This window comes from Enhydra lutris, unplaced genomic scaffold, assembly GCF_002288905.1.
Source record: "Enhydra lutris kenyoni isolate GAN:26980312 unplaced genomic scaffold, ASM228890v2 scaffoldscaffold11, whole genome shotgun sequence".
NCBI lineage: Eukaryota > Metazoa > Chordata > Mammalia > Carnivora > Mustelidae > Enhydra > Enhydra lutris.
The window spans coordinates 16,017,762-16,045,359 of record NW_019154095.1 but is presented as its reverse complement, the minus strand read 5'-3'; the positions used below and the strand labels follow the sequence as shown (position 1 = coordinate 16,045,359).

Here is a 27,598-nt window from a genome sequence, read left to right as displayed (position 1 = left end):
TGTAGTAATTGATGGTCAATGAGAAAAGAATAGGATTTGTTTAATGACTTTCTTCATTTAAAGGACATAATGGGATAGAAGTTTTGTGAATGCATCTTTAAGCTATATATACAGAAATCTCATCTCCATCACTCAGTGTATTTCATTTTCTCTGTCTTTCCATATCTTAATTTATTTGTTTTCTATTTCCGCTAAAAGAATCTTATATTGACATTTGAATTAGACCATGTAGGTAAAAAGTGACTCCCAAGTCCATTGTCATAGATGAATTATCCCCTTGAAGTGGCAACACAAGGACAAATAACAGTTCAAATGCAGAGGACTTTTTTGAGATTTTGGGGGGTGTTTGGGCATTTTTCATACAATCTTTATACAATTCTTTTGGTTAATTCCTAAAGTACATCCGTTTACTATGTAAATTTTAAGAAGCTGGAAAGAATATTCCATGCTGAAATTTGGATTATCAATAGTCTTCTATGCACGGAACACTGCAAAGTGCTTTACAAATGTCATCTAAATAACACCAGCCTGAACCTAGGTGATAGATGTCATGATAAGCATTGTCTTATAGTTCAGACCCAGGGAAAGCAAGATTTGACCAAAGTCACTTAGGGAGTAGGCAGGAGAAAAGAGATTCAAATTCCTAGTAATTCAGATTTTATAGTCTAGAATATAATCTCTATAGTTAAAAAAATCAAATTTCATATTAATGTAGTATGTTAACTGCCATTGCACACATTTGCTTATTTTATTAGTGTTTATCTTTGCTTTCATTTATACTGTACAACATGCTTCAAAAATAATAAACCAGAATTTTTTAAATCAATGCCTACAGTTTGAAATTTTTACCTATTGAGATTGAGATGTCATAGTTTAAGTTTTTAATTAATTAGCTACCTTTTCCCAATATTGGACAATTCCAGTTATTCAGTTAGGTAGATGAATAATAATCATCCCTTCTAAATTTTATGCACAGGTAGAGTACATTATTGAAACATGATTTGAGGGAGCTTCGAGAAGCATTTAATGAAATAAAATATTTACTTTCCAACTTTGTTTAGCCCAGTTGAAAAATAGTTTATATTCCAAGGATGAGCAAAAGTAATTTACAATTTAATGATCGGTATGAGAGCCCTATGATCGTAAAAGTATATGATTTAAAACGGAAAATAAATGGCACGTAATCCTCTCTCACTCTTGAAAATAACTGATTAAGTTTTACCTGAAATATTTGTGGCCATGCTACCTTATTAAACCTAAAGACTTTGGAATTCACAACTAATAAAGAGTTAGACCTTTATCCTTATGTTGTCGCATAACTGATATCCCACCTGCTTTTAAGCAGACAATTCTTCCTTATAGTCAAAGCTGTCAAAATCTTTAAACAATGCTTTCCTTTTATGAATTGGCATTTTAAATTCCTTTATGGCTGTATTTATTTTACTTTTAATGCTTCTTGTTAACCAATATAACTAAATTTATTAAAGGCCAAAAGAAAGAATTTACTAATTTTGACCCAGGTATACTGGTAGAATTCTTTAACAGAGATTACTGGGGTACTTTTAGCCTCTAGTTACATTTCCACATATCAATGTGTAAAGTATGAGACCATTAAGAGATACTTGTAATCACAATTTTGTAATATAACTATTTATACTTTGTTTTAAGGTGAACAGAAACAATTCAGTATTTCATAAGCAGTTTGGCAACCAACATGATACTGTCTGTTTAGAGAATTTTTATCCCTTTGTTTCTTGGAATAAAAAATACTTTCTGATAAGGTACTTGAGCAAAAGGGATGGCAGAAGATACAAAGTTTTTAACCCTTTAAATGACATCTTCGATTTAACACCTTAGATTTAATGAGGGGTGCAGCAAGAAGGGCGGGGGGAAGGGACACATCCATAGTTCTGCCATCACTGTACTTTCTTTTTTTATTTTTTCTTTTTCATTACTGCATTCTTAAATTGTTCCACAAAATGTTTTAGTTTTTGTAAACTGTTGCTATTTTCAAATTGTCCATCTTCTATCGGTCCCATAGAGCAAAAGGAAAAGAAAGTATTAAGTCTTTGAGATGGGAAATCCCCAGGACTATGAATTGTCTACAACGAGTGCTGCAGCATAAATACATCAACAATGTAACAATTATATGTGTGATTAGAACACTTCTGCCACCTCGGATATTTGTCCCTTTTGAAATGTGCTGGTTTTGTGTCTTTTTTCGCAACTTTGTAATGACCTATGAGTTTTATACCCATGTCTTCCATTGTGGTGTCTCTCGAAATCTGAAGGAGAAAATAGTTGCCACCAGGGAAATGGCAAAAAGGGTCAGCTTTTAATTAAGTGGATACTCACTCCGGCCCCGTCCTCTCCCACAGACCACGAGTCCCCTAGAAGTTATGCATCCACCATGACTGACCTGGGGAGAAGCGCACCTCGGGAAAGAAGAGGAACTCCGGAAAAAGAGGTGGTGTGTTTAGTGCTACTTGAGTCTTTTTTCTGCAGCGTATTTGGCAAAGCACTTGTCAGCCGCGAGGCTTCTCTGAGTCTTGAACTGACACCCATGCATGAACAACGGAGCTCTGCGAGAGTCTCGAGCTGGGTTGCCCCACAGAGGAAGATTTCCCTGTACAAATGTCCCCACTGATGTAGGGGAGAGCCCTAGGTCATCTGTGTTGCAAAGCCATACAAATTGGACATAACGATTTTTGCTGGCCTGCTTTTATTGGAGAACATCTCTGAAAAATCGAGGCTCCTAGGAATGGCCTAGCTCTTTGTCCGTGGCCCTGGCTCAGGGCCGGAGCTCTGGTGCGTGCTCTCTTGGAGCTGTTTGATGGCAGCTGAAAGCAAGTCTCAGACCAGCAGTCAATCCAGGAGAATCACTAGGCTGTGTCTCCTATAGTCTAGAGCCTGTGGGACCCCAGAGAAGTCAAGAATGTTCCAGGTTGCCTGAAGTTCACAGAATCATGAGGAAAGAGAGTGGGGAGGAGGGATTACTGGGAAGTGGAGAAGGAAGATCTGGAGTGGCTAGCTGTGGGGAATAGGGTGATTGAAGGAGAGTGTGTATCACGCCTTGTCATGACCAAAAGGCTGGTTTACCATGTGCTCAAGATGATCCAGTCTGTGCTTTGGGTCACTAACTAGCTTCCCAGTGATAACTGGGCTAAGATTTCTTTGCTACTATGTTGATAATTGTTTAGTAAAAGGGATTGATGGTCTCCTTCGTAACTCTTCCCAGTCTTTTCATTATGATTCTGAAGGAGTTATGTCGATACGTAGAACCTAGAGCAACTAACCCTCGGCATTATCCCGGGAAAAGCCAGATTCATCCCTGGGACAGAACCCTTGGCAGAGCCCTATTTATCTTCCTTAGTTTCTAAGATGAAATATGATATTCAGTGGTTATGATGAAAAAGTCATCTACTATGTTCCTGTTATCACTTAAATACCTAAATGAAGGACTAATTGGTTGATTGATAAATTGCATAAAGGATTTACATATGTTTCATCATTCTTTGTGATTTAATTTCCCTTTGATTCACATGAAATTACTTTCTTGAAAAAAAAATCCAAATTGTGAGTGCTAATTGTTTACCTTCCCTTTCAGAAATTGCCTGCAAAAGCTGTTTATGATTTTAAAGCTCAGACATCTAAGTAAGTAAGATAAGTGTTGCATTATACAACTTAGGGTGGCTTAAATACTTCAGTAATATCTAAGAGGTAAATATTGCAGTGAGATGTATCACAAATAAGGTCTAAGTCCCAATTGAGCAGTTGGCTGTAATTAGTGTTTCCTTCACAATTAACTGGGATGGGGTTGATTTTATTTTCATCTGAAGTTTAATTGACAAACATTGAGTTTTAAATGACATTCAACATGTTAGAGCACCATGAGTTCAAAAGGATAGGAAAACAAAAGTGATATTAAGAATCTTTGTTTCTAGAATTTTAGTGTCAAGAATGAAATAAAAGTAAAATGTTGGTGAGTAAACACTACCTGAGAGAATTTGATAACATTTATTTATCCAACCATATCCAGGATAGTTTGCAGGGTAGAAGAGTAGAACAGTGAACAAAGATTCCCATAGTCAAACCTCCATGTCTTAACACTTTAACATTGAGATTCTGAGCAAAATTTTCACCTCTGGTCTTTTTTTTTTTTTTTAAGATTTTTATTTATTTATTTGACAGACAGAGATCACAAGTAGGCAGAGAGAGGAGGAAGCAGGCTCCCCGCAGAGCAGAGAGCCCGACGCAGGGCTCAATCCCAGGACCCTGGGATCACGACCTGAGCCGAAAGCAGAGGCTTTAACCCACTGAGCCACCCAGGCGCCCCTCACCTCTGGTCTTTTGATGTTGGTGTTTTCATACTCCTGTGGGGCAGTATTTTTTTTTTTTTTTTTTGGCCTTTTGTACTTGGGAACTTGTTAATCAGATGGTCATGTGTTAGTACTAAGCACATAAAGAGGCTTAAATAGGAGGGAACCTTCCAGATTTGTCGTGGCCCATGTGTACAGACCTGATTTCAGAAACTCTGATCTCCATTAGAATTCAAGATATTGAAACAGTTGAATATTGGCATTAAATTATCTTGTGTTGTTCAGACAGAATATTTATAATAATAAAATATTTTATTCATAAAAATGTATATTAATATTATATTAATCAATTAATAGTTCTAGAAACTGTCTCTGCTATAAGACATACAAAAAATAAAATCACTCAGACGTGGGTAATACTGCTGAGATGGTGAATGAACTAAATAGGAAAATGCTATCTAGAAATTAAGATGGCTTAAAACTAGTGTTTAAAAAAATCCTGAAGAAAAGCTTACCTACCCTTTTTCTTTTCTTTTTTTTTTTTTTTTTTTGATGACATAAGTAACATCTGCTTTGTTTGTACTACGCTCTAGTAGCTATGACCATGCTCTTTGGATACAGTGTGACGATTTGTATGATACATGCCAATTTTACAAAATAATGACTTAGAACATGTAAATTTCATTTCTTCCTTGTGACAAGAAATCAGAATGTATGAAACCCTGAGGAATGACAGGGCACATAACACAGGAAAGGTATCCACCCAGGGCCCTCAGTTTTTTAAGAAGGCTTAATAAAAAACAGGCTTTGGGAGAAAGATGATGTATAGTGCTGAGGGAAGTGTTTGGGGTGTTCACTGTGTCCCTGGATTTTGTTTGCTCCAAGTGCCAAGCCTTCTGCCGTCCTCCAAGGCCCTGCCCTCATTGCAGAAGCTCTGAGTTAGCAAAGGTTCAAGGCTGGCAAATGGCGCACAGCCTTTCTGAATGGTTGTCTATGCCACCCCCCACCTTTCACGAAAATCTTTCGACACCTGCAAAATCGAATTGCATAAGCCTTCAGAGCAGTCGATCCAATAACCACCCATGGAAGCCAACCCATATTTTTTGTAAAAAACAAAAACAGAAACAAAAAACGTTTCCCACATACCATGAGTAAGCTGGTCTGATGGCTGCTTAACCATATTCCTCTGGTTCCGTTCTCAGGAAATGTAAAGAGCAGTCAGTCCCCAGTGTAGTCGCCCTATTTGACACAGAAATTGAGGTTATGGATGACTTGTGCAGCTTTAAAAGGCTCGCACCCCCAGAAGCACTGAATGTCCTGGAAATGCTGTTAATTAATAGCTAGATGTGAGTGCTTTTCGTGCCTAACATAAACAAGAGACCGATAGATGTATCTGTTTTAAATAAATAGGTTTTAAAAGCTATTTTTCCTTTCCCTAATGCAAAATGTTTAATTTACAAAAACGCAGCTCAGTAACTCACCCAATGTAATCTCTCAATTGTAAAATAGGAAAAAGAGATAAAATGTCATTTCCAAAGGTTGTCAATGGCCTCGATTCAGAAGGTTTAGGGGAGGGAGGAATCAACCTTTACCATAATGGGGCTCAGAAAATCTAGGTCTGAGATGAGAGACACAGTTTTGAAAACTGTTAAGTGAGATTTCTGTCCTTTATCTAGAAGCCTTCAAAATTTTAAACACAAACCTTTAAAAATAGATCTGATTTCTTTTCACATTGAAAAGAAAAAGTTTTCTCTAATGGACATTTAAAAACAAAAAGCTAAGCTTCCTAGTCTCCTTTCCAGACACAAAACACACCTGGTGCTAAGAAAGTTGTTGGACTGTAAACATGATCCTGGGATCATGACCCGAGCCAAAGGCAGAGGCTTTAACCCACTGAGCCACCCAGGTGCCCCTGCACTTTTAGTGTGAATATTTTAGCACTTCTAATTGCTCAATCATTCTTTTAATATGCAACATCTTTTTTCCAATTAATTCTTTTAATCAATAAGAAATATTCTACATCTGACATCTACCTGTCTCTTCTTTATCTATTCGGCATCAATAAACAACCCAACTCCACGTTCTGAATGAAACAATGCAGAAGATCCAAGAGTGGGAAGGCCGATGTCTAGGAAAGTGGGGCTCTTGGGAAAAGATGGGAAATAAGTGTCTTCCAACAAAACATAATTATGGAGACAAAACAACAAACAGACACAATTCCCTGGGTAACGAAGCCGTAAAAAACAGACGCAGTGAGGGTGAGCAGGCAGGTGTGAATTCTCCAAAATAATCAATGTCTTTAGAACTTAAAATTACATTATCCACATTTACCGGCTTAGGAAAAAGCAGGTAAATAAGCTTCTTCTTTGAAAGAGCCCAGATGGAAAACCATAGTTACCATCTTGAAAATATTTTTATTTTTTTAAAAACAAGGTGCACCATGTGTGGCTCAGTCAGTTAAACGTCCGCCTTCAGCTCAGGTCATGGTCCCGGGTCCTGGGATCCAGCCCTGCATCAGGCTTCTTGCTCAGTGGGAAGCCTGCTTCTCCCTCTACTTCTGCCTGCCACTCCCCCTGCTTGTGCTCTCTCTATAGATATCAAATAAATAAAATCTTTAAAAGAAAAAGATCTAGGGGTGCCTGCGTGGCTTAGTCTATTGATTATCTCAGGGCGCTGGGACTGAGCCCCACATCCAGGCTCTGCGCTCAGTGGGGAGTCTGCTTCTCTGCCTCTCTCCCCCCAACTCATGTGCACTCTCTTTCTCCAGTAAATAAATAAATCTTGTTAAAAAAGGTACAAAGTAGGCAACAAGCAATCTGTGTATGTCTTTACACTCAAAACATGTTTCTCTCTGTGCTCCACTAAAGAACAAAAGATCTTTCTCTTTACGCAAAACACATTCCTCATCAAAACATTCCACTTAAATGCCTGACAACCAGCTTCAAGGACCCATAAATAACAATTTTCTGGTGATGGTCCTTGTGTCTACAGCTCAGTATTGATTTTCCTTATTGTAAGCTTTAGCACATCAAAAGGAGACAGGAAGAGAGACGTCAGTTACCCCGCTAACGAGCCGACCGGCTTCAGGAAAAATGAAATCAGTGCAGACCTCATCTACCATTACCAAACTTCACTGCTCCTCCACGATAACCTCCTGATGACACAGCAGTTGCCTGTCCCAGCCTTTAAATCTCATATGCCCGTGATTTATATCCAATGTGATGTTTACACTTGTTCTCTTCTGAAATCACTTCTGATGTTGTAATGTGATCAGTGAATTCTAAGAGTTTGCAAGGAAAATCCTTACGTACCTAGGCTCGGCAGATTATTTAATAGGGACAGTATATTTCTCAGCCAAATGCCAATCGAGAGAGAGTGTTGATCTCACCAGTCATTGCTCTACTTCGGGGGAAAACCCACTGAAACCTGTCTCTTCCAGGGAGCTGTCATTTAAGAAAGGAGATACTGTCTACATCCTCAGGAAAATAGATCAAAATTGGTATGAGGGAGAGCACCACGGCAGAGTGGGCATTTTCCCAATCTCCTACGTCGAGGTAGGTCCTTTCCTTTCCCTCTTCCGTGGTCGTTGCTTCCAGATTCACCACAGATCAAGACTAAGTCCCTGTTTTCCGTCGCAGAAACTCATACCTCCCGAAAAAGCACAGCCTGCAAGACCCCCTCCGCCAGCGCAGCCTGGAGAAATCGGAGAAGCTTTGGCCAAATATAATTTCAGCGCTGACACAAATGTGGAGCTATCGCTGAGAAAGGTACCCCGGCTGTTTTCTCCAACAGCGCCTTTTGAAAGGCTCTTATTTTCAAAACTAAAACTAAAATAGGTTACCTTTTTCTTAGACATTTTTGTGCTTCCCCCACGTGCTACAAAGGACTCTATAAGACCGCCCCCAGGTGCCGTTACCCAGGCTCCTGTGTCCTTCCAGATGAGGTCCCCTGCAGGACACAAAGCTTCTCGCAGCGACCTTCCCTCCCGGGCTTAGCAGGGCAGGCTCCGACTCCTCTCTGAGGGGCGCCTGGGGCTGAATCTCCCAGACCTCTCTCTGTGGAAACATCAAAAGGAAAAGAACACTTTCATGCACCTCGAAATATTGTTGCCCTGCTGCTTTATTATTCAAATTTTTTTTCAAAAATACTGTTCCCACATTTAATTTTATCTTGGCATGAAGGAACGGTCCTCACATAATGCAGGTACTTCTCGCGCCGGAGCCTTTCGGAGAAGTCATTTGCGCAGTGCTCCTGCCTTGATCAGCACCCTCTGGGCCTCAGGACCGACCCAAATTCCACTAGCAACTTACCCAGTTCTAGGAGCTCTTCTGAAGAATGTCAGGAAGAGCCCCTTGACTTGAAGCAACTTTACACAGTGAAGAAAGAGCAAATGAACGATTTTCATTCTGTGAAGCTTAGCCGTCATGTTCGTGTGCTGGCAGCAAGCACAGGTCTGCGCAGAGGAAAGGCTGGATGGAGAGTCACCCGCATGGTGGTTCTAGAACCTCATTGTCCATCAGGGCAGTCCTTAGCCAGGAGCAAGGAAGAGAAGCCCCACTGTTCTTATCCTGGCAGAGCCTCCTCCTGCTCTCCCCTCTGCGCTCTGGTCCAATCAATTCTTGTCCCCCTATCCAGCCTGCAACACAGCTTCTCACGATCCCAACCAGCTTCTATTTCCAAGTAAAAGAGAATCTTCTATCCATGCGATTTATAGCTCCAGCAGGAGCCTAGCCTCAGTGGGGTGTGACCGAGAAAAATCAGTACAGATTTTAAGAGTGGAAAGATTTGCTTTTCTTCAGTGTGTCCTGCCCAGTGCCAGTGTGGGATAGGCTCTAGGAAGACTTGCGCCTTGAGCGTCCCCTGAAGGAGGTCACCCTACTGCGCTGAAGCTTTGACTCTGTCCTCCTCTAGGCCCCATCAGCAGCCCAGACTTCCGTACCACCTGCTGGACGCGGCTGCGGAGTTACTGCCATTTAACCACAATTTGCTTATTTATTTCAGAGCCACACGTGGTTTCAAGTCGAAATTTCAGCTGAGTTTTGTGTCATTGGCACGATCGCTGCCAGTAGTAGCAATGGTAACCGTAGAAAGTTCTATTATTACTAAAGCCAGGGTTTCTGTGAAAATGTCTAATGACCACCTTGGCGTTGTCCCCAACCAGCGAGAATGGACAACGTTGCTACACCATCTTAACGCAAAGCAGGTGGAGGTCAGTCCTGGCTGTGGAGGGGACTATCTTTGCCCCGTCCTGCTAGCCATACTCTTTGCTGCTATTTACCAGGTGTAGATCGAGGAAGAAAGACAGTGTGCCCTTCAACATCATCCCTTCCAGAGGTTGAGTTCCGCAGTCCATTTCAGACACACTAGCAGAGCGCGCTGAGCTGCACTTCCTGCAGAAGAAGGACATTCCCTTGAATCCGTCAGTGATAGGATAACGTTACTGTCAGTGAGATTTTCCCTGTTAAACTAGTCTGCTAGGAAACGGATTCTTAAACTAGTTAAACTAGTTTTAAACTAGTTAAACTAGTCTTAAGGAAACGGATTCGGGTCCTTCCACATGGTACCAGTGTAAGAACATGTGTAAGCCCATTCCCATTAACTAGGCATCCCTAGGGAAGATTCTCATGTCATGAACAAATGATGAAATTGCCTGTATGTAGATGATCTGTGATTAGGAGTGAACTCAGTTTATTTGTGTTCTCCTTACAAAAACAAACAAACAACAACAACAACTAGGGGTATCAGACTTTTCCCAAATGGAAAACTACTGTTTATCAGACAACCATGATAATTACACTTTTTTGTTGTTGTTATCACGTCTCTATTTATAACCCATTTTCCTAATATTCATTACAGGGAGATAGAGTTATTCTTCTTAAAAGAGTTGATCAAAACTGGTATGAAGGTAAAATTCCAGGAACCAGCAGACAAGGCATCTTCCCTGTTTCCTATGTAGAAGTTATCAAGAAGAATCCAACCGCAGGTGCTGACGATTACCCCGACCCTCCAATCCCCCACAGCTACTCTAGTGATAGAATCCACAGCTTAAGTTCCAATAAGGTAAGAAGACATTCTAGCATATTGGTATAATACTTGGGAGCCCGAAGTAAGATTGTCAATATGTGACGTTTGGCATTAGACTAGAACATCAAATCTATTGCAAAGCACAAAATGTATATGTTATATTTCTAAGAGTGCGTGCCATGTCAAGTCAATATAGTTTCTTCTACTGAGGGGCGCTAGCACAAAGGTTTAATGCTGGATTTTTATAATTTTATTTTTCGAATTAAAATACTGAAGGAGAAAACGTTAGTATCACAATTATCTCATACGATATATACATGTGTACATGCACATGTATCTGCTTTTTGAAAATTTTTCTGAAGCTTGATTTTATTTTTATAGGTGCATCTTTTACATAGATTTGAATAGGAATAAGTCATATATATAAGTATATGTAGATAGATAGATCTCAAAATGGTCTCAAGGCATGGTAATTAAGTTGACAAAATTCTATAAAAGTCTTGGTTTTTTTTTAATACAGAAAAAGAGAGAGGAAAAAAATTTAATTAAGGTTTGTAAGTCGGTTTGCTTATTAGTTGGAATGAACATGTCATTGGTTATTAAGTTTAGGGTGATTTTGTGTCAGAACTACTGTCTCTCTTGAGCTATTAGCTGAAGATCATTATCTTTCTCAATATCTTTCTCAAAAAGGGACTTTGCTTCCTGAACTGGTTAATTAGAAAAGGCTATTTTCCTACTTTTCTTACTCACAGTGTGAATTTTTCCTTCATTTTCTATGGAATTATAATATGTTGTATTCTTCTCATGGATGGTATTTAGGGATTTCTTTCTCCTTCTCATTAACTTTCAAGTGTAAAACTTAAAATTACCAAGGAACTGTTCCACTTCCCAGCATTTTGAACATTTTATTTTGCACAATTTATTAACCAATTTGACTGGGACATAGAAAATAAACCATTTAGAGCTAACAAAATAACATCAGGGTATCAAACATTATTCAAGTGTGAAGTCATCACGTCCCAGTACAAAAAAGCATCCCAGGTGACCCAAAGTACTCCTTGACAAGGAGCCTAGAAGGATTTTACATATGTAAATGATCGAAGAGTTTACCCTCTCAAGAGAAGCATTCTCTTTTAAAAGGGCATTTTATTTATTCTACTCCTCTTTGAAGACTAGGTTTCAGCTGCTGGGTAATTGCTCTCAATCCTTTATCACTGGATAATATCATTGGGTAATAGAACAGTTTGGTACTCTCTGATTTTGTCTAATTATAAAGTTTTTCAGAAGCTCCTTCAGTATGTGTATTTCACTACCAGAGGTTAGTTCTAGAGATCCAACGTCCTTGCTTCACAGTTCCTACTGATAAAAAGAAAAGATCAGAATCTTCATCCATATATCTGTCTTAATTACCCTTCAGTCATCTCAAAAGAACTACCAGCTAAATTTCAAAGAGGCCATACCTTCAAAGAAAATTTTATAAGAAAGAATAAGCATGCATCTACAAAGCCTTATTTAACATGTAAGAAATTCTTCCATAATGTCCTAACTAATACTGGCAATGTAATATTATAGATCGCAGCATTTTAATCTTGATTGTGAATGATTTAAATGTATTTTCAGTTTCCTAGGTTTTTTTTCTTAGAACACCAGATTTTACATTTTATAAATAGAGAGATTTCACTAATAACTAATTAGTGTTTATTCTCAACTGCTGGGAAGAAAACATGTTGAAAAGCTCATGTCTATAATTTGAAAAAAAAAATACTTAATGGTTTCATCCCATCTGGTAATCTATGCTATGATATCACTGGCTTAATGAAGGAAACTTCTCAGGAGTGTTGAACTGAATCATTTTCAGAAAAGGAACTATAGTATTATATATCCTAGTTTCTAACTGATATTTGCAAATAGAGAAGGAACTCATTGACTCTTCAATCACTCTTTGACACACTCAAATCACATTTCTCAACATACTATCTTTATGTGAGGGGAGATTCAAATGTTGACACTATTTCTGTGTTGAGTGTAGTGGAGTCCAACTCTAAGGAGAAAAGATAATTTCTTGATTTTCGTATTATAGGTATATTTATGTTATATAGGCAACTCAGATACTTGGTTTCACTGTTGGCAGAATCAAATCCATTGTCAAGCTAAGCACTTTGAACCTGTTAGCATACGTATTGCCCACCACAGTCCGATAAAAGGAGCAGGCAGTGACTGTGATAGTGGCAGTCCTGACAAGAGTGGGATTTAAACGTCTTTCTTCCTCATCCACATAATATTCCTGAGCATGAGAAAAAAGGGAAAGTGAAAAGTCATAATCCTGAATTTTTACATATTTCACAGATTTTCAAATTCTTTTATGGCATTATATAACAAAGAGCATAAAATAGAACACTGGCTAGTAAGAGAACTCCTCTAAGCTATCAAAGGAGACTTAGGTAATTTCTGTCTTATTAAAAATTGAACACAGACAGGACTTGCTAGGAGTGGCTGTCTATCTACTAACAGACCACAGTGTAGTATCACTTTCTATCAGGTACTCAGCAGCCTTTAGTCCCAAATCTTCCGGTAGAACACTCACATGAGCTTTGTGACTCTTTGCCTCATTTATCCCACCCCCTGCTGACAGGAAATCATATTTCCTTTAAAAAAAATAGCTAGATAAATTCTATTAATGCCCCATTCCTCTTATAACACACAGAAGTCAAAATTACGTGGCCCTAGGACCAAGAGTGCTGAGTACATGAGTCAAGTCTCATCCTAAACAACCAACTAGAAACTAATGCATCTCCAAAATCTTCCTTGAAGATTTTTTTCTTTCCAAACCCAAACCGTCTACCTAGAGAGAATGAAAGTAAAATGCCATCCATGTCTAGCATTCTTTCTAGTTCAGCAACAATAGATAAATGTCTTAGAATATTCCTAGGCGGAGCTTCTAGAACTATTTTTCAGGAATTTCCACTAAGATTCTGTTTTGTTCAATATGTCCGAAATCTAGTGATAATATTAAGATACACAGTAGTATATTTTTGCCTCAGGAGATTAAGTTTCATAAATTATATTCCACAGGTTTACATAAAGGAATGGGAGTCCTAGCAGAAGTTAACTCCCATTAAAATCATATGTCCCTTTTCTATGTAAACTTTTACTTTGGATTTTTTAAACTTTAAAGTAGAAGTTACCATAAGTCAAGTTGTGTTCTGATGATGAGTTTCTGTTCTTGAAAACTATTTTTCAGAATTTATTCATTTGGAATGTGTTCATGCGTAATGATGTAAAAATATCTTATACCATATGTATAATTACCTTGCAAACATAAGTGAGAAAATTATGGAAGTTCCAAAGTTTTGGCACCATTTCGGGAAGAAAGAACACTAAACAAATTCAAGGGATAAGAAAAGGTTTCATTATTGAAAACTTCATTTAACAGTAACATTATTGAAACCTTCATTTAACAGTAACATTATTGAAAACTTCATTTAACAGTAACATTATTGAAACCTTTCATTTTACAGTGACATTATTTCAGAGAAACACTAAGTCAGTATCTGAACCCTAGTTTAAAAGAGCTAATCTATTAAATAAAATCACTTGCGGTTTCACGGTCTGACCTTGTGATCTCTACAATAGCTTATCTTATCCTGACACCTAAGATCTCTTACCAAATACTAGGAGAGTTTCCGAGTTCAGATAACCTTCTAGTTAACATGCTAATGATTTCATTTAAAGTCAGCAAAACATCTTTGAGTCGAAACTGTCACATAAAATATTTTTATATGTATGACCATACCTTTCCTGCATTTCTCTGTCTCTGTGTTTTGATGTATTATTATTATTATTACTTTCTTGGTTTCTTTTTAACGCCATAATCCCTGCTCATTTCTAAGTTGGCTTCCAGGGAACCAGCCCCTGCTCCCATGCACAAAGCTTCACCTGGCTCAGATAAAACAGCCCCTGGGTGGCTGTCCCTGACAGCCACGTGTCCACCGGCAAATCCTTTGACCCCAACGCCACCTCCTTTTCTGGACAGCTTCTTGGATGAATTAGAGAAGCTTGGTGCTTTCACCTTATCAGCTGACCAAGGCAAACCAAGTATCCTAGAGGAGATCCTTGAAATCAAGGAGGAGCCCTCAGTACTCCTCCCGCTGCCTCCAGCTTCTGGACCTGCCAAGCCAGCTTCCTCTCTGCTACCTTTCCCCGGCTCAGAGGTGACCTTGGCTGCACTCCAGCCTTATGAGGCCAAACCACTGCAGGATTCCAGAAAGACAACTCAGAACAAGTTTGCCTATCTGACAAAAATGGGAAAGGGCTTTGGAGGCCCTGAGAAAGTACCTAAAGTTCTAGGTGATAAGTTTGTGGCCTCTGCACACACGAATTTGGGTCCCTTGCCCCAATGTCTCCCTGTCATTGGAGAGGAAGATGAGGATATCTGTGAGGGGTTTATGTCAGGCATCCAAAGAGGGCCAGAATCTCAGGAACCAGGGGCCCTGTGGTGTGCCCATGATGGCCCAGAGGCCACACCAAGCCTGCACATTGAAGAGGAGGAAGAGGAGAGGAAACCCGCCTGCTTAAAATATCCTGTAGCCACCCCCACAGATCCTAGGACCCCTAAGGAAGACAGCAATGCAGCGAAGACCAGTAATGAGGTATTTTAATCTTGCCTAATTACTGAAGAACTAACCAGTCTTACTATATTTAGATAGTACAGTTAATCACATTAATAAACATCAATTTTAGCACTGCCCTACAAGGCATCCTCTTAAGAAACACAAGCACTGCCTAAGCTGGGGGGTGGAGGAATGGATGGAAACACACCAGATTTTAGTAAGATGACATAAATATATGATATAATTCCAGTATTTATTTGTGACTACAAATTCATATTTAAACAGTCTATAATGTATAGTCTTCCTGATTTTTGTTACTAACCGTGATAGCTACAGAGTTGAGCTCTTACTCTCAAACACTGTTCTAAGAACTCTTCATCTTTACTTTTCATAACTCAAAGAGGTGGTTATATTAGTAACCCCACTTTAGAGATGAGGACATTGATACACGGAGATGAGTCCAATTCCAAAGGCAATTTGCAAAAAAAGGAGAGAAAGAGAGAAGGAGGAAACAAAAAAGTACTCCTGTGCCCTTTTAACTCCCTGAAGAAATAATTTCTTCAAGTTGGTGGCTACATAAGACTACTGATGCATTTCCATCTTACAAACAAAGACTCTTGGGCAATGATTTTAATTAGTAGAGAAGGAAAACACCTTAAATCTTTAGCCTGTAAATTTTTCTCTTACAACAAAAACAAAAGCAAAACTTGATCTCGCAAATATATCACCGGTAAATTAAAAAGAAAATTTGATTACTGGCAAAGACTGAAATTATGAAACAAAAAGAATATTTTATATCATGTTACTGTGCAAGTCACTTCCCCCCATGGATCCTTTATTTAAACATCTTAGAAAATGAAAATAATTTTCCAAAAATCCCATAGTTTTCTATGAAGACCTTACCAGGAACACATATAGAGGTGCAAGTGACCTATACTACAGGGTGTTCTTGAGCTTAAATAAAGATCAGCACCCACGAGGACCCTCGACACCCATGGAACCCTGAGGCTTGGCTAAGTTCCTCACCCAGAAGAGAAAAGTTCACCTGAACAGAGAACCCAGTCCCACCTGCACTTGTATAAAATAAACACACTACTGAATACAAGAGATCATTCACTACAGGAAGTCAAACATGTTTCTAGGTCAGTTATTTAAATAACTCATTTTCCCTCCAACGTAATCAATAGTATGAGGCAATTAGATAGGTGGCTTTGTTCCCAGGAGCCTGTTGCGGGCAGGCAGGGGGAGGTTTCACAGTGGTTCCCATCAGGCACCCACAGGCACACGTCCCACAGGCACACGTCATCGCTCCCACTCCCCTAGCTTTGCAGCAAACTCTCTAGAAATCACGATCTACTTTACCAGCAAGTTACAAAGAGTCATCGCTTTTCATTGTTTCTCCTTCATGTTTAGAAGGAGCCATCCTGTAAATAGAAAGTTGTAGAATCTGGGGGTTCCTGTCTCCAGCTACCCACCTCAGAAAAATGATGCCACCCACTGGGAATTCTGAATCAAATTCTATAGAAAAAGTTAGTGCTTTTCAAGCAAGAACTTGTCATAAATGTCAGTTGCCAGGGCATTTGGTAACGTTAACATTATTCAAGGTTGGGGGATAATCTCCAGAGACCAGGTAACCTTGTTCTGGATACAAGCCGTAATCACATCTTGTCTTTCCTCAATCTTTAAGCTGCCTTCACTTTCTCCGGGAGATGGAAAGTCTACACCTTTTCCCAGCTGTCTCCTTCCCTCCCTTCCTGTTCATTCTCCCTCCACCTCTGTCTCTGACCTGAACTCCACATTTTCTCAGACTCCCCAGCCCTACTCCCCTCCCCTCCTCCCCAAATACCCTTACCAACAGGAGATAAATTCACCAAAACTAAAGGTAACTGCATCCTGAGTGTGGTTTTTTGCATGTCTTTAAATGAATTTTGTTCATTAGCTGTATTTAGATTTGTGCCATCTTACAAGTTCTAAAACGCCATGGAAATATCGGTTGCTAACTTTTAACATCATTGGCATGGCCTCTGTCCAAACCTTTAAAAGACACACTTACACAGCGGCTATACCCAGGTTGAGGAGTAAAACAAACAAAAATGTATATATAAGAATAAAAAGTAATCACTAGATTTTTTTGGGTGGGTAGGGGAGAAGCATCCCATTCAAAGACATCGACTCTGTGCTTGTCATCCTCTGTCCCTTCTCAGCGGGCTCATTGCCTCCCACGTGTCCTGCCCATCAGTGGGTTCAGCAGAGCCCGAGGGTAGGAAGATCTTTGGCACTGTCTTGAGTGCCAAGACATTTTTCTTCCACAAAATGGAAGTAGGTTAATGAGGATTGCGGGAATGACACTTTCCTGTTAACAGTTCACAAATCACCCAACTCTGAGTAGTGCAGGCTGGCAGCCCTGCTGGGTTTTTAACTCCCTGTAAGGATACTGTGAAAAAAGATGTCCAACAAAATTAGTGGCTGGCCCTGGAAAGGGATCTAACCACAGCATGAATGAACTCATCACAGGAGAGTTCTGGTTCTACAATCAGAATGATCTTGAAATCTCTTCCTTTAGACAAAAGGTGATAAACGGCAGATAATAACCCATCCTCACCTCCAGTCTTTGGAAATTGAAATGGGAGCCTCTGCAGTTAAGTGAAAACACAAAGGTTGTGGTAGAGTCGAGTTTCTCTGCTAGGAAGCACCAACACCCAACTCCGGAGAAATGCCATCTTGCACAGTTTTCCAAACTCCCATCACCGCCTCCATCCACCCCAATAGTCCAGTAATGTGAATTCATCTTACCTATGAAAGGAATTTTTTGAAAAAGTGAAATAGTTTAAAGACTAGCTGCTCTCTACCCTTCATGGTTTCATTTTGGCTGGTGTGAAATAATTAAGAAATTTTAATAATAATAATAATACTTCAGATAATATCTAAGACTAAGAATTTGCCTTTCCCCCACTCTTTCTGTGGTTTTCATTTTAAGGCCAAAGTATTTCTTCCTTGCCTTTCCCCTACTTGTTCTTTAGCCCTTAAGCTTTGTTAATACATGACACAGTAAGTTTAAAATTGGACCTCTCTAACTTATTATTCTTTTTTGAAGATTTTGCTTATTTATTTGAGAGACAGAGAGAGAGAACAGGAAGGCAAAGCAGCAGGCAGAGGGAGAGGGAGAAGCAGGCTCCTCCCCTGAGCAGGGAGCCTGACTGGAGGCTCGATCCCAGGACCTTGGGATCATGACCTGAGCTGAACACAGACGTTTAACCAACTGAGCGACCCAGGCACCCCATGAACAACTCTAACTTAGAGAGATGACGATCTCGCCATTGTAGTCTCAAGGACAAAATCAGTATTTACACAGGTTTATTCTCCTGCAAGAACCACGCTCAATCTCATACACACATTAGGTTTCAGTTTGCAGAATGCTATCAGAATGGAGGTATTCACAACAATCATGTTTTCCTAGGACACTTTCATAACTACATCAAATAACTAACTCCAGAAAAATGGAGCATTTTTTCCTCTATTTTATATTACTCGAGAGCAAATGAGCATTATAAATCCGTCACTGAGCTTTTTGAAAACCTTATAAATCTATTTTTTCCATTCATGGGAAGAATATAAGTTGACTGAAGTTATCTGTGCTTGTAAATATAGAAGCAAACTGAATCAGCAGCAACGTTCAGGCCATCATTATAGTTTAACCCCACGTCTGACACTGATAAACTGGGCTGGCCTGAGTCTTCTAAGAAGGCTGCCTGTTTCTTCCATGTCAAGAACGTTACAAGTTACGCTCCTTACAAAGTAACCCTGCACTAAAAGCAAAGACAAAATCAAATTTTAATAATGTTTTAGTAGGTATGGTAGAGTATGCATGAAATCATTAAAATACTTTTATCAACCCCTACTCACCATTGTTTTACTTAGTGCATGCTAACTTAATGCAGTTTTAGTCTATTATTTTCTGAGACAATGTAAGTCTTTCACATACAATCTAAAATCCTTCATAAAAGTAAAATTCACCAACACTTTATAGATGACAGAAGACTGAAATGTACATATAAATGATGAGCGATATATAAATCAGAATTCAATATTTTCTCTAGTCTTTTGAGCATCCTTTTTGTAAATAGTGGTTTTTTCATACTAAAAATTATCATAATTCTCTACTCCTTTTTAAGCTGAACTTCCCCTTCCAGCTAAGAGACTTATGGCGTGTGGACTCAAATTGCAGTGTAAGCTCTTTATGAAAAGACAGAGATACTCTTCTTTGGGTGTCTTCCAAGAAGGGCCCCTAAGGAAGACTGCTCACTCTAAAACCATCCCACCAGAAATTAATCCCCTCGAGCACAGTTCCAACATGGAATTAAGCACTAATTCTTCCTAATATGTCCTATGATCTTTCTGGTTGTTTATCTACATCAAGCCAACAGCTAAATGTTTTTTTCTCTATGAGCCTTAATGTTCATAGAATCCCTGTATTAGCTGAGATTGGGGCAGCTTCCACACCAGAAAATAATTATAGCTTAAACAACGTACAAGTATATTTCTTTTATGCATGAAGGTAGGGCATCTAGGGCTGGTAGGTGACTCCACAGTCATCAGGAAATGCCATTTTATTTTAGCACATCATCTTTCTCAATGAGAAGTTTCCACCGCATGGCCCAAAGTGGCTGCACCAGCTCCAGCAGTCCCTTCCTACTGCATATATCCCATCTGTCAGAACTTATCACATGAGCACATCTTGATACAAGAAAGGTTGAGAAATAGACTTTATTCAGAATGTCCAAGTCCCTGTTAGGATTCTGTTACAGAGGATGGACAAAGAAGAGAATGAATACTGGAGAACATCAAGCATTCTCTGCCATAACCCCTAAGGAAAAATACTTAATGCATTTCTTATCTAGAGACTGCAGATGTGAGGTCAATTATTACTATTATAAAAAACATTCCTCAGTGAGAGTTAACAAAACCACACACTTTTCTTTAAAAAAAGTCTTTTAGTCCTACTGAAATTCCCGTAAGCATATCAAATATTTGCCTAACAGTTTGGACAAGTAGTAGATCTTGTCTACTCCTGGAAAGAAAATAAAGCATACTCACACAAGAAAGGTTAGTTGGTTCACTGTCATATTAAAAATCTTCCTTTGAAAGAATGCCAAGATAGTCACAAGATGGAGTCAGGACAATATTCAGTATTTCATGATATTTTACCATTTTTTCCAGAAAAGCCATGTTTTCTCCTGATGTGTTTTGTTAGAAAATGTGCCCCTGACCAATGATTGAGACTTTTTATGAAACTCGGTGGGTATTAAGAGATATTTCCCTCTATCTTACCTTGCATCTGGTCGAATAAGCACAAAGGAAATAGGTCAGATCTGAGGCTGTCTTGAACCCCATTGTTAAACATTCTTGTATGTGTTCTTAGCCATCAACATTGCACTCAAACATCTTCTTGATACCAGCTTTTCTCCGTAAGTCTCTCTCTGCTCTGCCTGTTGAGTTCCTTCTGAAAGCAGCACTTGCCACCTGTGGTGTGAAAACTGTGGGCAGCCGGGAGAGCTGTCTGCAGGCTAACTGGTAAACCCTCCCCGCTCTGCAACCATTTAAGAGTTTGGCATGCTGCGTGAGCATGAAAAAGCAAAACAGGAAAGCTCCTCCTGAAGGCCGTAGAATGAGGACAAGAACTAATTAACTTCTTATGGATTTTCCAGGCTGACTTAAAAAGCGAGATATTTGTCTTGGGTAAGCCTCCACGTAGCCCAGTGATGTCTAGGAGATCCTGCGGCTCGCCTGTCAGAGGGCTCAGCAGTTCCCACAGGGTAGGGTCAGAACACCCCCCCCTGGGGCCGGGCACGCTGGCCACCCGTCCTCAGTAGGCTGGCTCTTCCTTCGTTGTCGTTGCTGTGCTTTGCCCCTAAAGTAGAGCTAGAGATACCCCTGAGATGAAGGGACCATGATGATGGGCTGTGAAATCAGATCAATTCGAAAATCCTATCTTGTCTTTGGGCAACGTGTTTCCCTTTTACGTCTGTATGTGTCAGCTTTCTAAACACCAAAAACACAGGATGACACTCTCATCAGACAAGTAAGGGTGTAGTTAGTGTATGTCGTCTTCTCCAGCCATCTCAGGCTTCCATGTTCTCTGTCAGTTGCTGCTTTCCTTCCAGTCACCATTTTTAGTGCAAAGAATAAAGCAGTTGCTGATCGTATATGGGACTCACACACTTCCAGTAATGTTTGCTTCTGTGGCTTTCAGTTTATTTCGATTTTTTTTTTTTTCTTGAATCCATGATCCTTGTTGCAAAAAGTATCTTGTTGCTCTGGCAGTGTGTGCTACATTTGCTCCACCATCCTTTTAAAGCCTAAACCAGAGATTGGAGGGTATTTCGGTACTCCCGTCTTTTGACAGCTCTGATTGAACTTAAAGGTGAAATTACTTTTCCCTGTACCTCCTTAGCTCTGTTCATATAAATGCGTTCCAAATGGGACGATCAGTTCTGAAGAAGGCAGCCAAGGCATTTGGGGATTTCTGTCTCTGCAAAAGTCTGTCTTTTCACCATTTTTATTTGATAAACGCGGGTTTCACCTTACCCGGTCTGCTACGGGACTATGGTTTCCAAATTGCGAAGGGTGCGATTGGTTGTAAAGAGGATTTCCTTTTCCACTTTCAAAAAATGTAGCTCTCTCTCTCTCTCTGTGTTTCTGCCATGTTTGTGCTTTTAGCTGGCATCATGAGCCGTCGCTTTGTTTCTGAGGCAAAGATTTGGGTTGCCATAGAGAAAGAGGAATGTTGATTTGAAGAAATTCTTAGTCTCACTCATAGAAGGGCCTTCCAGAGCCAAAACAAAAAGGAGGATTTTTTTCCACAATTCATATGGCCCGGCCATAAATTTCCCATGGGTCAGTGAGATGCTATGGTTTAGGTCACCTCAAGGTTTTTTTCTTTGCTGGATTTTTACATTATGTACTTATAAGTTCTCTGTGTTCATGGGGAATGTAAATATTCTATATTCCTTAGATTCATGCAAAGTTGTGTGTCATAATTTGAGAAGGAAAAATAAGGCTATTAACATAAACATGGGATTGTTATTAGGAGAATTCTATCGAATTCTGGTGGGCAAGTACTACCACTAACATTTTCTGGAAAAAAATTTGAAGAACTCTAGAAGTGCTTATAAGTCTTTCAAATACTCTTCCACATTAGTACTTAAAGTAACAGTCAATTCTTATTAAGAATTACCAAATACTAAATATAGCTAATTCCCAGAAATGCCTCTGCAGAAGCACGGATAGACAGATGGGTTCTGGACTGACTGCGTCTCCCCATCTGAGCTAGGGAAGTATATGGTTTACTGTAATCAGAGATTCTAGGATATTCCAGACTGGTTCCCTTAGGAGCAGTGGGCTGGTTCTGGCTTCGAATATTAGCATGTATTTAAACTTGTCTCATTTGTATCCACTTTTGATAACCTTAAAAAATAGCTACACTAAAAGGGGGGGGGGATTGTTACATTGTCAAGGGAAAAAAGTTAAATATTTAGGATTCCATGAAAACAACATGGTGCTTCCCTGGGTTTTCTCATTTTTATTGTATTCTTAAGACACATGTAAGTCTGTCTGAATGTCACAAATGTATATGTTATATTGATCACAAAACTGTTAAGAAATTATGAGTAATGAGCAGAGTTAAAATAGAAGCACGGACCCAAAATACTGGTGGCCAAAAAGCGATCCTTTCTCAAAAATTTAAAATGTGGGAAGGGAAGTACATAGTCAGAAAAACAGATGGATATCTATTCCACAACACTCCGTGGTCTTTAAAATACCCTTTCAAAATGAATGCAGGCTGGAGGGACTTTGTAGAGCGGTCCCGAGGTATATTAGCATGTTGCTGCCACTCCTCACCACTTGGGGCAATAGAGTGCAGATTCAGGACCGATCTCTTTTCAAGGTTTGTGCCCTTGGAGTTCTAACAGCGGAGTGGGGGGAAGGCAAAAGATAGTCTCCTAAGATAATTTCCTTGAGTATCCTTAGAGAACATAAACACTCGCCTAAAGGACAAAATGAGGGTGCTGATTTTAACCAACTTAGGCCATCTATTCCATCAGAGTAATTCAAGAAAGTGCCAGTCAAAATTGCAATTGTTTCTTCTTTTTTACTTATTTGTGATATTAAGAAATGATCTTTGAGTTTGGGTTTCCTGATCTGAAAAATGAAGCTGAATGGTTAGTAGGATTGTTTTTACATGACTGGAACACTTGAGAATTAATCAATCCGTGTGAGCTATCTCGGCTCTCTGACAAGAGAGTGGTAAGGTTGATGATGGCACCTATATGTAACAGAAGAAATGTATCTGTGGAAATGTGGTTTCCTCCATGGATTTCCTGAGAGGGACAAGATTTTAATCTCCGTCTTGGCTAACTCTGATTTTAGAGATAATGAAGCTGAGGTGCATATCCAAAGTTACACTGTCAACGCCCACACCAGAAAGACACAAAGATGCCCTCATGAACAGCTATGAGTGCTACTTTTTCATCTATTAACCAAATACACTTAAAATAAATGAATTCAAATACTGTAACTAGTCATCTTTCCTCAAAACTGGTTCCTCTCCAGAGAGTGAATCACTCTCCAGATTCACATGGAGATGATTCCTGTTAAGATAACCTTAGAAAAATTCTAGAAGTCACCATCATCTTAATAAAGTCTATGATAAATCTTGGCCTGAGCATGTGAACAGTATAGAGACCCGGGAAATCAGAGAAGAGGGTGAGGAGTGTGGCTCTCTTAAAGGCTGTAGAGGAAAAGAAAAGATATATTGGGAGGGGTTGATAAAAACAAGAACATTGCTGGCTGGCACACCCAGAAACACGACTCCTTGAAACGTAGACACCTGTGGCATTAATGGAGCCACATAATTCTAGCAACAGCCCGATGTGCATAGTTGTCAAAGTTATGATGTGAGTCAAATTAAAGGACTTAAAAGTAGTAGAATTATAATGATGACAAGGAACAGGTTCTATATGGACTTTCAAAGTAGATTGTTTGGTATCAAAGAACAATCTGATTTTTAAAGTCGTAGTCACATTTTAACATAAGAGATCAATGAAATTAGACCAACTGGTTGTACCAAGCCTTGGACGCCATGATGGAAAAGTCAAACTTTGACTCAACTTAAACATACTAGAATGATTTAAACATGTAGAAAGAGCACAATGGAATATATTTTACAAAACATTTTTCTCTGAAGATAAGAACAGGTGATCATATAATATTTTCTTATTTATAACTGTGCTATGAACTGTAAAGGGTGCTATGATGTTCTGTGAGGACAAGAGCATCTGTCCTGGTATGTGCTTTGAAATACAGCATTTTCCATTTTTTTAAATTACATTTTTATAATCTTTTGAGTGACTAACAGGAGCATTTTCACTATCATGTGGCTTGAACATATAATCTTTGGCAAGAAATTTTACTCCTGGAAATGTGCTTTAAATGATCCAAAGCAAGGAAATAACTCTTTGTATAAAAATATTTATAGCACTTTTGCTCAAGATAGTGAAAAAAGGCTAGACCAACCTCCACTTCTAAAGCAAAAAAGAGGAATGGTTAAGAAATCTAAAAAATATATCCACACTTATGTGAAGGAACATTATTCTGCAGTGATTTAAAATGCAAAAGAAGACTGGAAAAGTATTATAAAATATTAATAGCAGTCAATATACATATATCTTATTCCTGCATGAGCTATTTATGCGTGATTGGACAAGAATTTAAAAAATTTAATAGGGTATAAGCTTATGGTTGACTTGTATTTATTTTACATATATTTATTTTTATTCATTTCTTATTTATATATAACATAGAATTATTCAATATATTTCCATTGAATTAAATGGACAACAAGGCTAGAAAATAGTTCAGTCTTCATAAGTCTTAAAATCGTGTATCTTATTTCAATAATAGATACATTGTCAGTAACTTATATTGACTTAAAGTATTGTACTCTTAAGTCATGCATGTGTTCAATAATTCTTATCCACTCTTTAGTCTGAAGTTTATATATTCCATGCACAGACTGTTGAGTGAAGTTTCTAAGAATAGTGTGAGTAAACTTCCAATAGATTGACGGCTACAAGTTTTAGTAACATAAATATTTAGTCTTATGCTAGAGAGTTTGGATGGGAAGGGAGTGAATAAAGAATTTAGGAAGGAGAGCAGATTATAGACTCAGACTGAAAGAAACCTCAGATTTCCTCATGCATTCTTGAACCAGGGGGATTTCTATGGACAATTTGCAGAGGAAAATTCCCAGCCTGTCAGTAATCCATTCAGAATTCTGGGACCCAGGAATTGGCCCTGGTGTCTACGGACATGGACTTACTAACTAATTCAATAGTCATCAAGAAGAGGATGATTTTGAAATGTGTTATGAAATAATTGTAATGCTTTTCTTTTCCTGAAATAGTAACATTTAGGTAGTCGGTATAAACAATGTCGAGTTTACATATTCAACAAACATATTAACTTTCATTTGTTGCAATATTTATGTGGATATATGGGATGCTAAGGTTTGTCATTTCCAATATTATAAGTATCTATTACAGATACTGGTCTTGATGCTTAGTTTAAAAAGAAAGGAAACTCTTTTGAGAGTTCAGTGCACTGGAAATTTCTACCAGTATTTCTCTTCTAAGGTAAAATGTTACATGTTACCTGGATATTGTTTGTTACATTCTATTTAAAGTTCTCTGTTTTCTCTTTTTAAAAATGCATGTGCTCTCTCCACATTGAGAACAGAGAGTGTTAATTCCAATGTAGCATGGGATGTCTGCCTATCTATATTTTCATCCGTACTGTACGTGAAAATGTCGTCTGTGAAGGAAAAGTAGAATGAATGTGGATACTTTGCTGTTAGACTAAATGTGGCCTATTTTCTGCTTGTTTGAGAAAACGCTGAGGAATAAGGTTGTATGAAGGTGTCCAGACTTCCCATTCTGGTGGTTTGGTGTCTATGTTCTTGCCATATTCCTGGCCTTTGAAAAATCAATGGGACTAAACCCTGACTTTTCCTTAATGCTTGAGCAGACTAGATTGTAGATATATTCAAAACATTTGAACCTTGGTTATTTTGATTTAATGCAAAGCATCCTTCAAAATATTTGAATTATTAATCCTGCAGAACCCCTTTATTTGTTTTTTTTCCTTCCTCTTGGTTTTCTACAATAGGAAATATTAAATGTCAAGAAAAGTACCATGCCATTATCCAAATTATTTTTTACTTAGTACCAGTTTAAACACTGATTACATTGAAAATCATTTCATTTCAGCCACAGCGTCCTGTGTTTACTCATGAAAACATTCAAGGTGGGGGGGAACCGTAAGTATTCTTCTTATCTTCTAAGTTCGAGACTGACCTTGACCCACAAAATAGAGAATCAATGTACTAAAACAGAGGTCTGTTCAGCTTTGCAAATGAGAGAGAACAACCTAACACGAGGCTCTTTGATGAAGAGAAATTACAACGCTCTCCATCTTTCATAACAGAGAGCAGAAGTTCATTTTGAAAAGAAACCTGTGATTTTGGGTAGAAGACTGATTTACACACCCAGAAAAGCCTTCCAATGTTCCAGTGATGCCCAAGACTTATCAATCTGCCTCCCTCTCTGTTCTAGTCAGCATGTGAATTCTAGTTACCACAGCTTGAAAGACACAGAAATGTCCTAACATTGTCTGTACACATATTCGAAGACTAGAAGAATGCCAAAGTAGACCAGAAGTGATAACTTAGTAATGCAATTCCAGAGTTCCATTCTTACACAGGTCTTTGGAAATGGCAGTGTGTTAAGACCTTCAATGTCATTCAGCTTAATGCCTTTCCACACTTTCAAACTCCCTCTCCTTTCTGACCTATAAGTCAATTTAAATTGAAGGTGTCACACATTGTCTTTAAGATTCTCTTTCTGTGTGTGTCTCTTTCCATTCCGTTTTGCCCATCACAGATGTTCAGAGGCTATCTAGTTCCTACTGCCTACTGCCTAGTCTGTAAGTCAGGAGTTAGACCCCTGGGAAGGAGCAAGGAGGGAACTAAACCTTGTCAGGCAGACCCAAGCCCCAGCAGAACCTCCCTCTGGCCCACTGCCCATGTTCTGCTCAGCCAGGGCCTAACCAGTCAGCAAGGCCTGCTGTGGGGCCTGGTGCCTTCTCACCACGGACTCCCTCCTCACTGCTTGGAGACCTGGCCCTGAGCTAACAGCAATGCTCTCAGAAACCATCTCTCACCTCTTACCAAGTGCATCCAGAAAGCGCTCCTCCTTAGGGAAAAGCTTAGGCAAAGAACAGGCTGGAAGTAAGAATCCCTTAAAGTTTCATTTACCTGGGGAAGAAAAAAATCCAATAAGACTTGTAATTCTCAAGTTTGGGCTTGTTTCCTTATTCAAGCAGATGATAGGAACACATCACAAAAAAGTACATTCCAAGCCTGTCCAGGTCTGTTGCATTACCAACACATTGTATTAAGCAGCTTTAAGGAGCATATGAATTGATAGGTATATTGTGTTTTACCGTTTCATGTCCTATAAAGTTAATACTTCCATGTGTGGCCATTTGGGTATCTACCAAACCACAGAGCTCACAGGTGGGAAAAGGCGT

At 39.0% G+C, this 27,598-nt stretch overlaps 1 protein-coding gene across 5 annotated transcripts in view; it reads left to right on the top strand.

Annotated features, from left to right (window-relative positions):
- The window catches only part of LOC111144430 (sorbin and SH3 domain containing 2), a 90,311-nt gene that overhangs the window by 56,274 nt on the left and 6,439 nt on the right, over positions 1 to 27,598 (top strand). For all 5 annotated transcript variants that reach the window (XM_022498730.1, XM_022498728.1, XM_022498733.1 and 2 more), the window contains 6 exons: positions 2,379 to 2,467; positions 3,608 to 3,654; positions 7,759 to 7,873; positions 7,958 to 8,086; positions 10,176 to 10,379; positions 26,278 to 26,327. In XM_022498730.1, the coding sequence (XP_022354438.1) occupies positions 2,379 to 2,467; positions 3,608 to 3,654; positions 7,759 to 7,873; positions 7,958 to 8,086; positions 10,176 to 10,379; positions 26,278 to 26,327 (634 nt within the window). The remainder of the gene's footprint in view (positions 1 to 2,378; positions 2,468 to 3,607; positions 3,655 to 7,758; positions 7,874 to 7,957; positions 8,087 to 10,175; positions 10,380 to 26,277; positions 26,328 to 27,598) is intronic.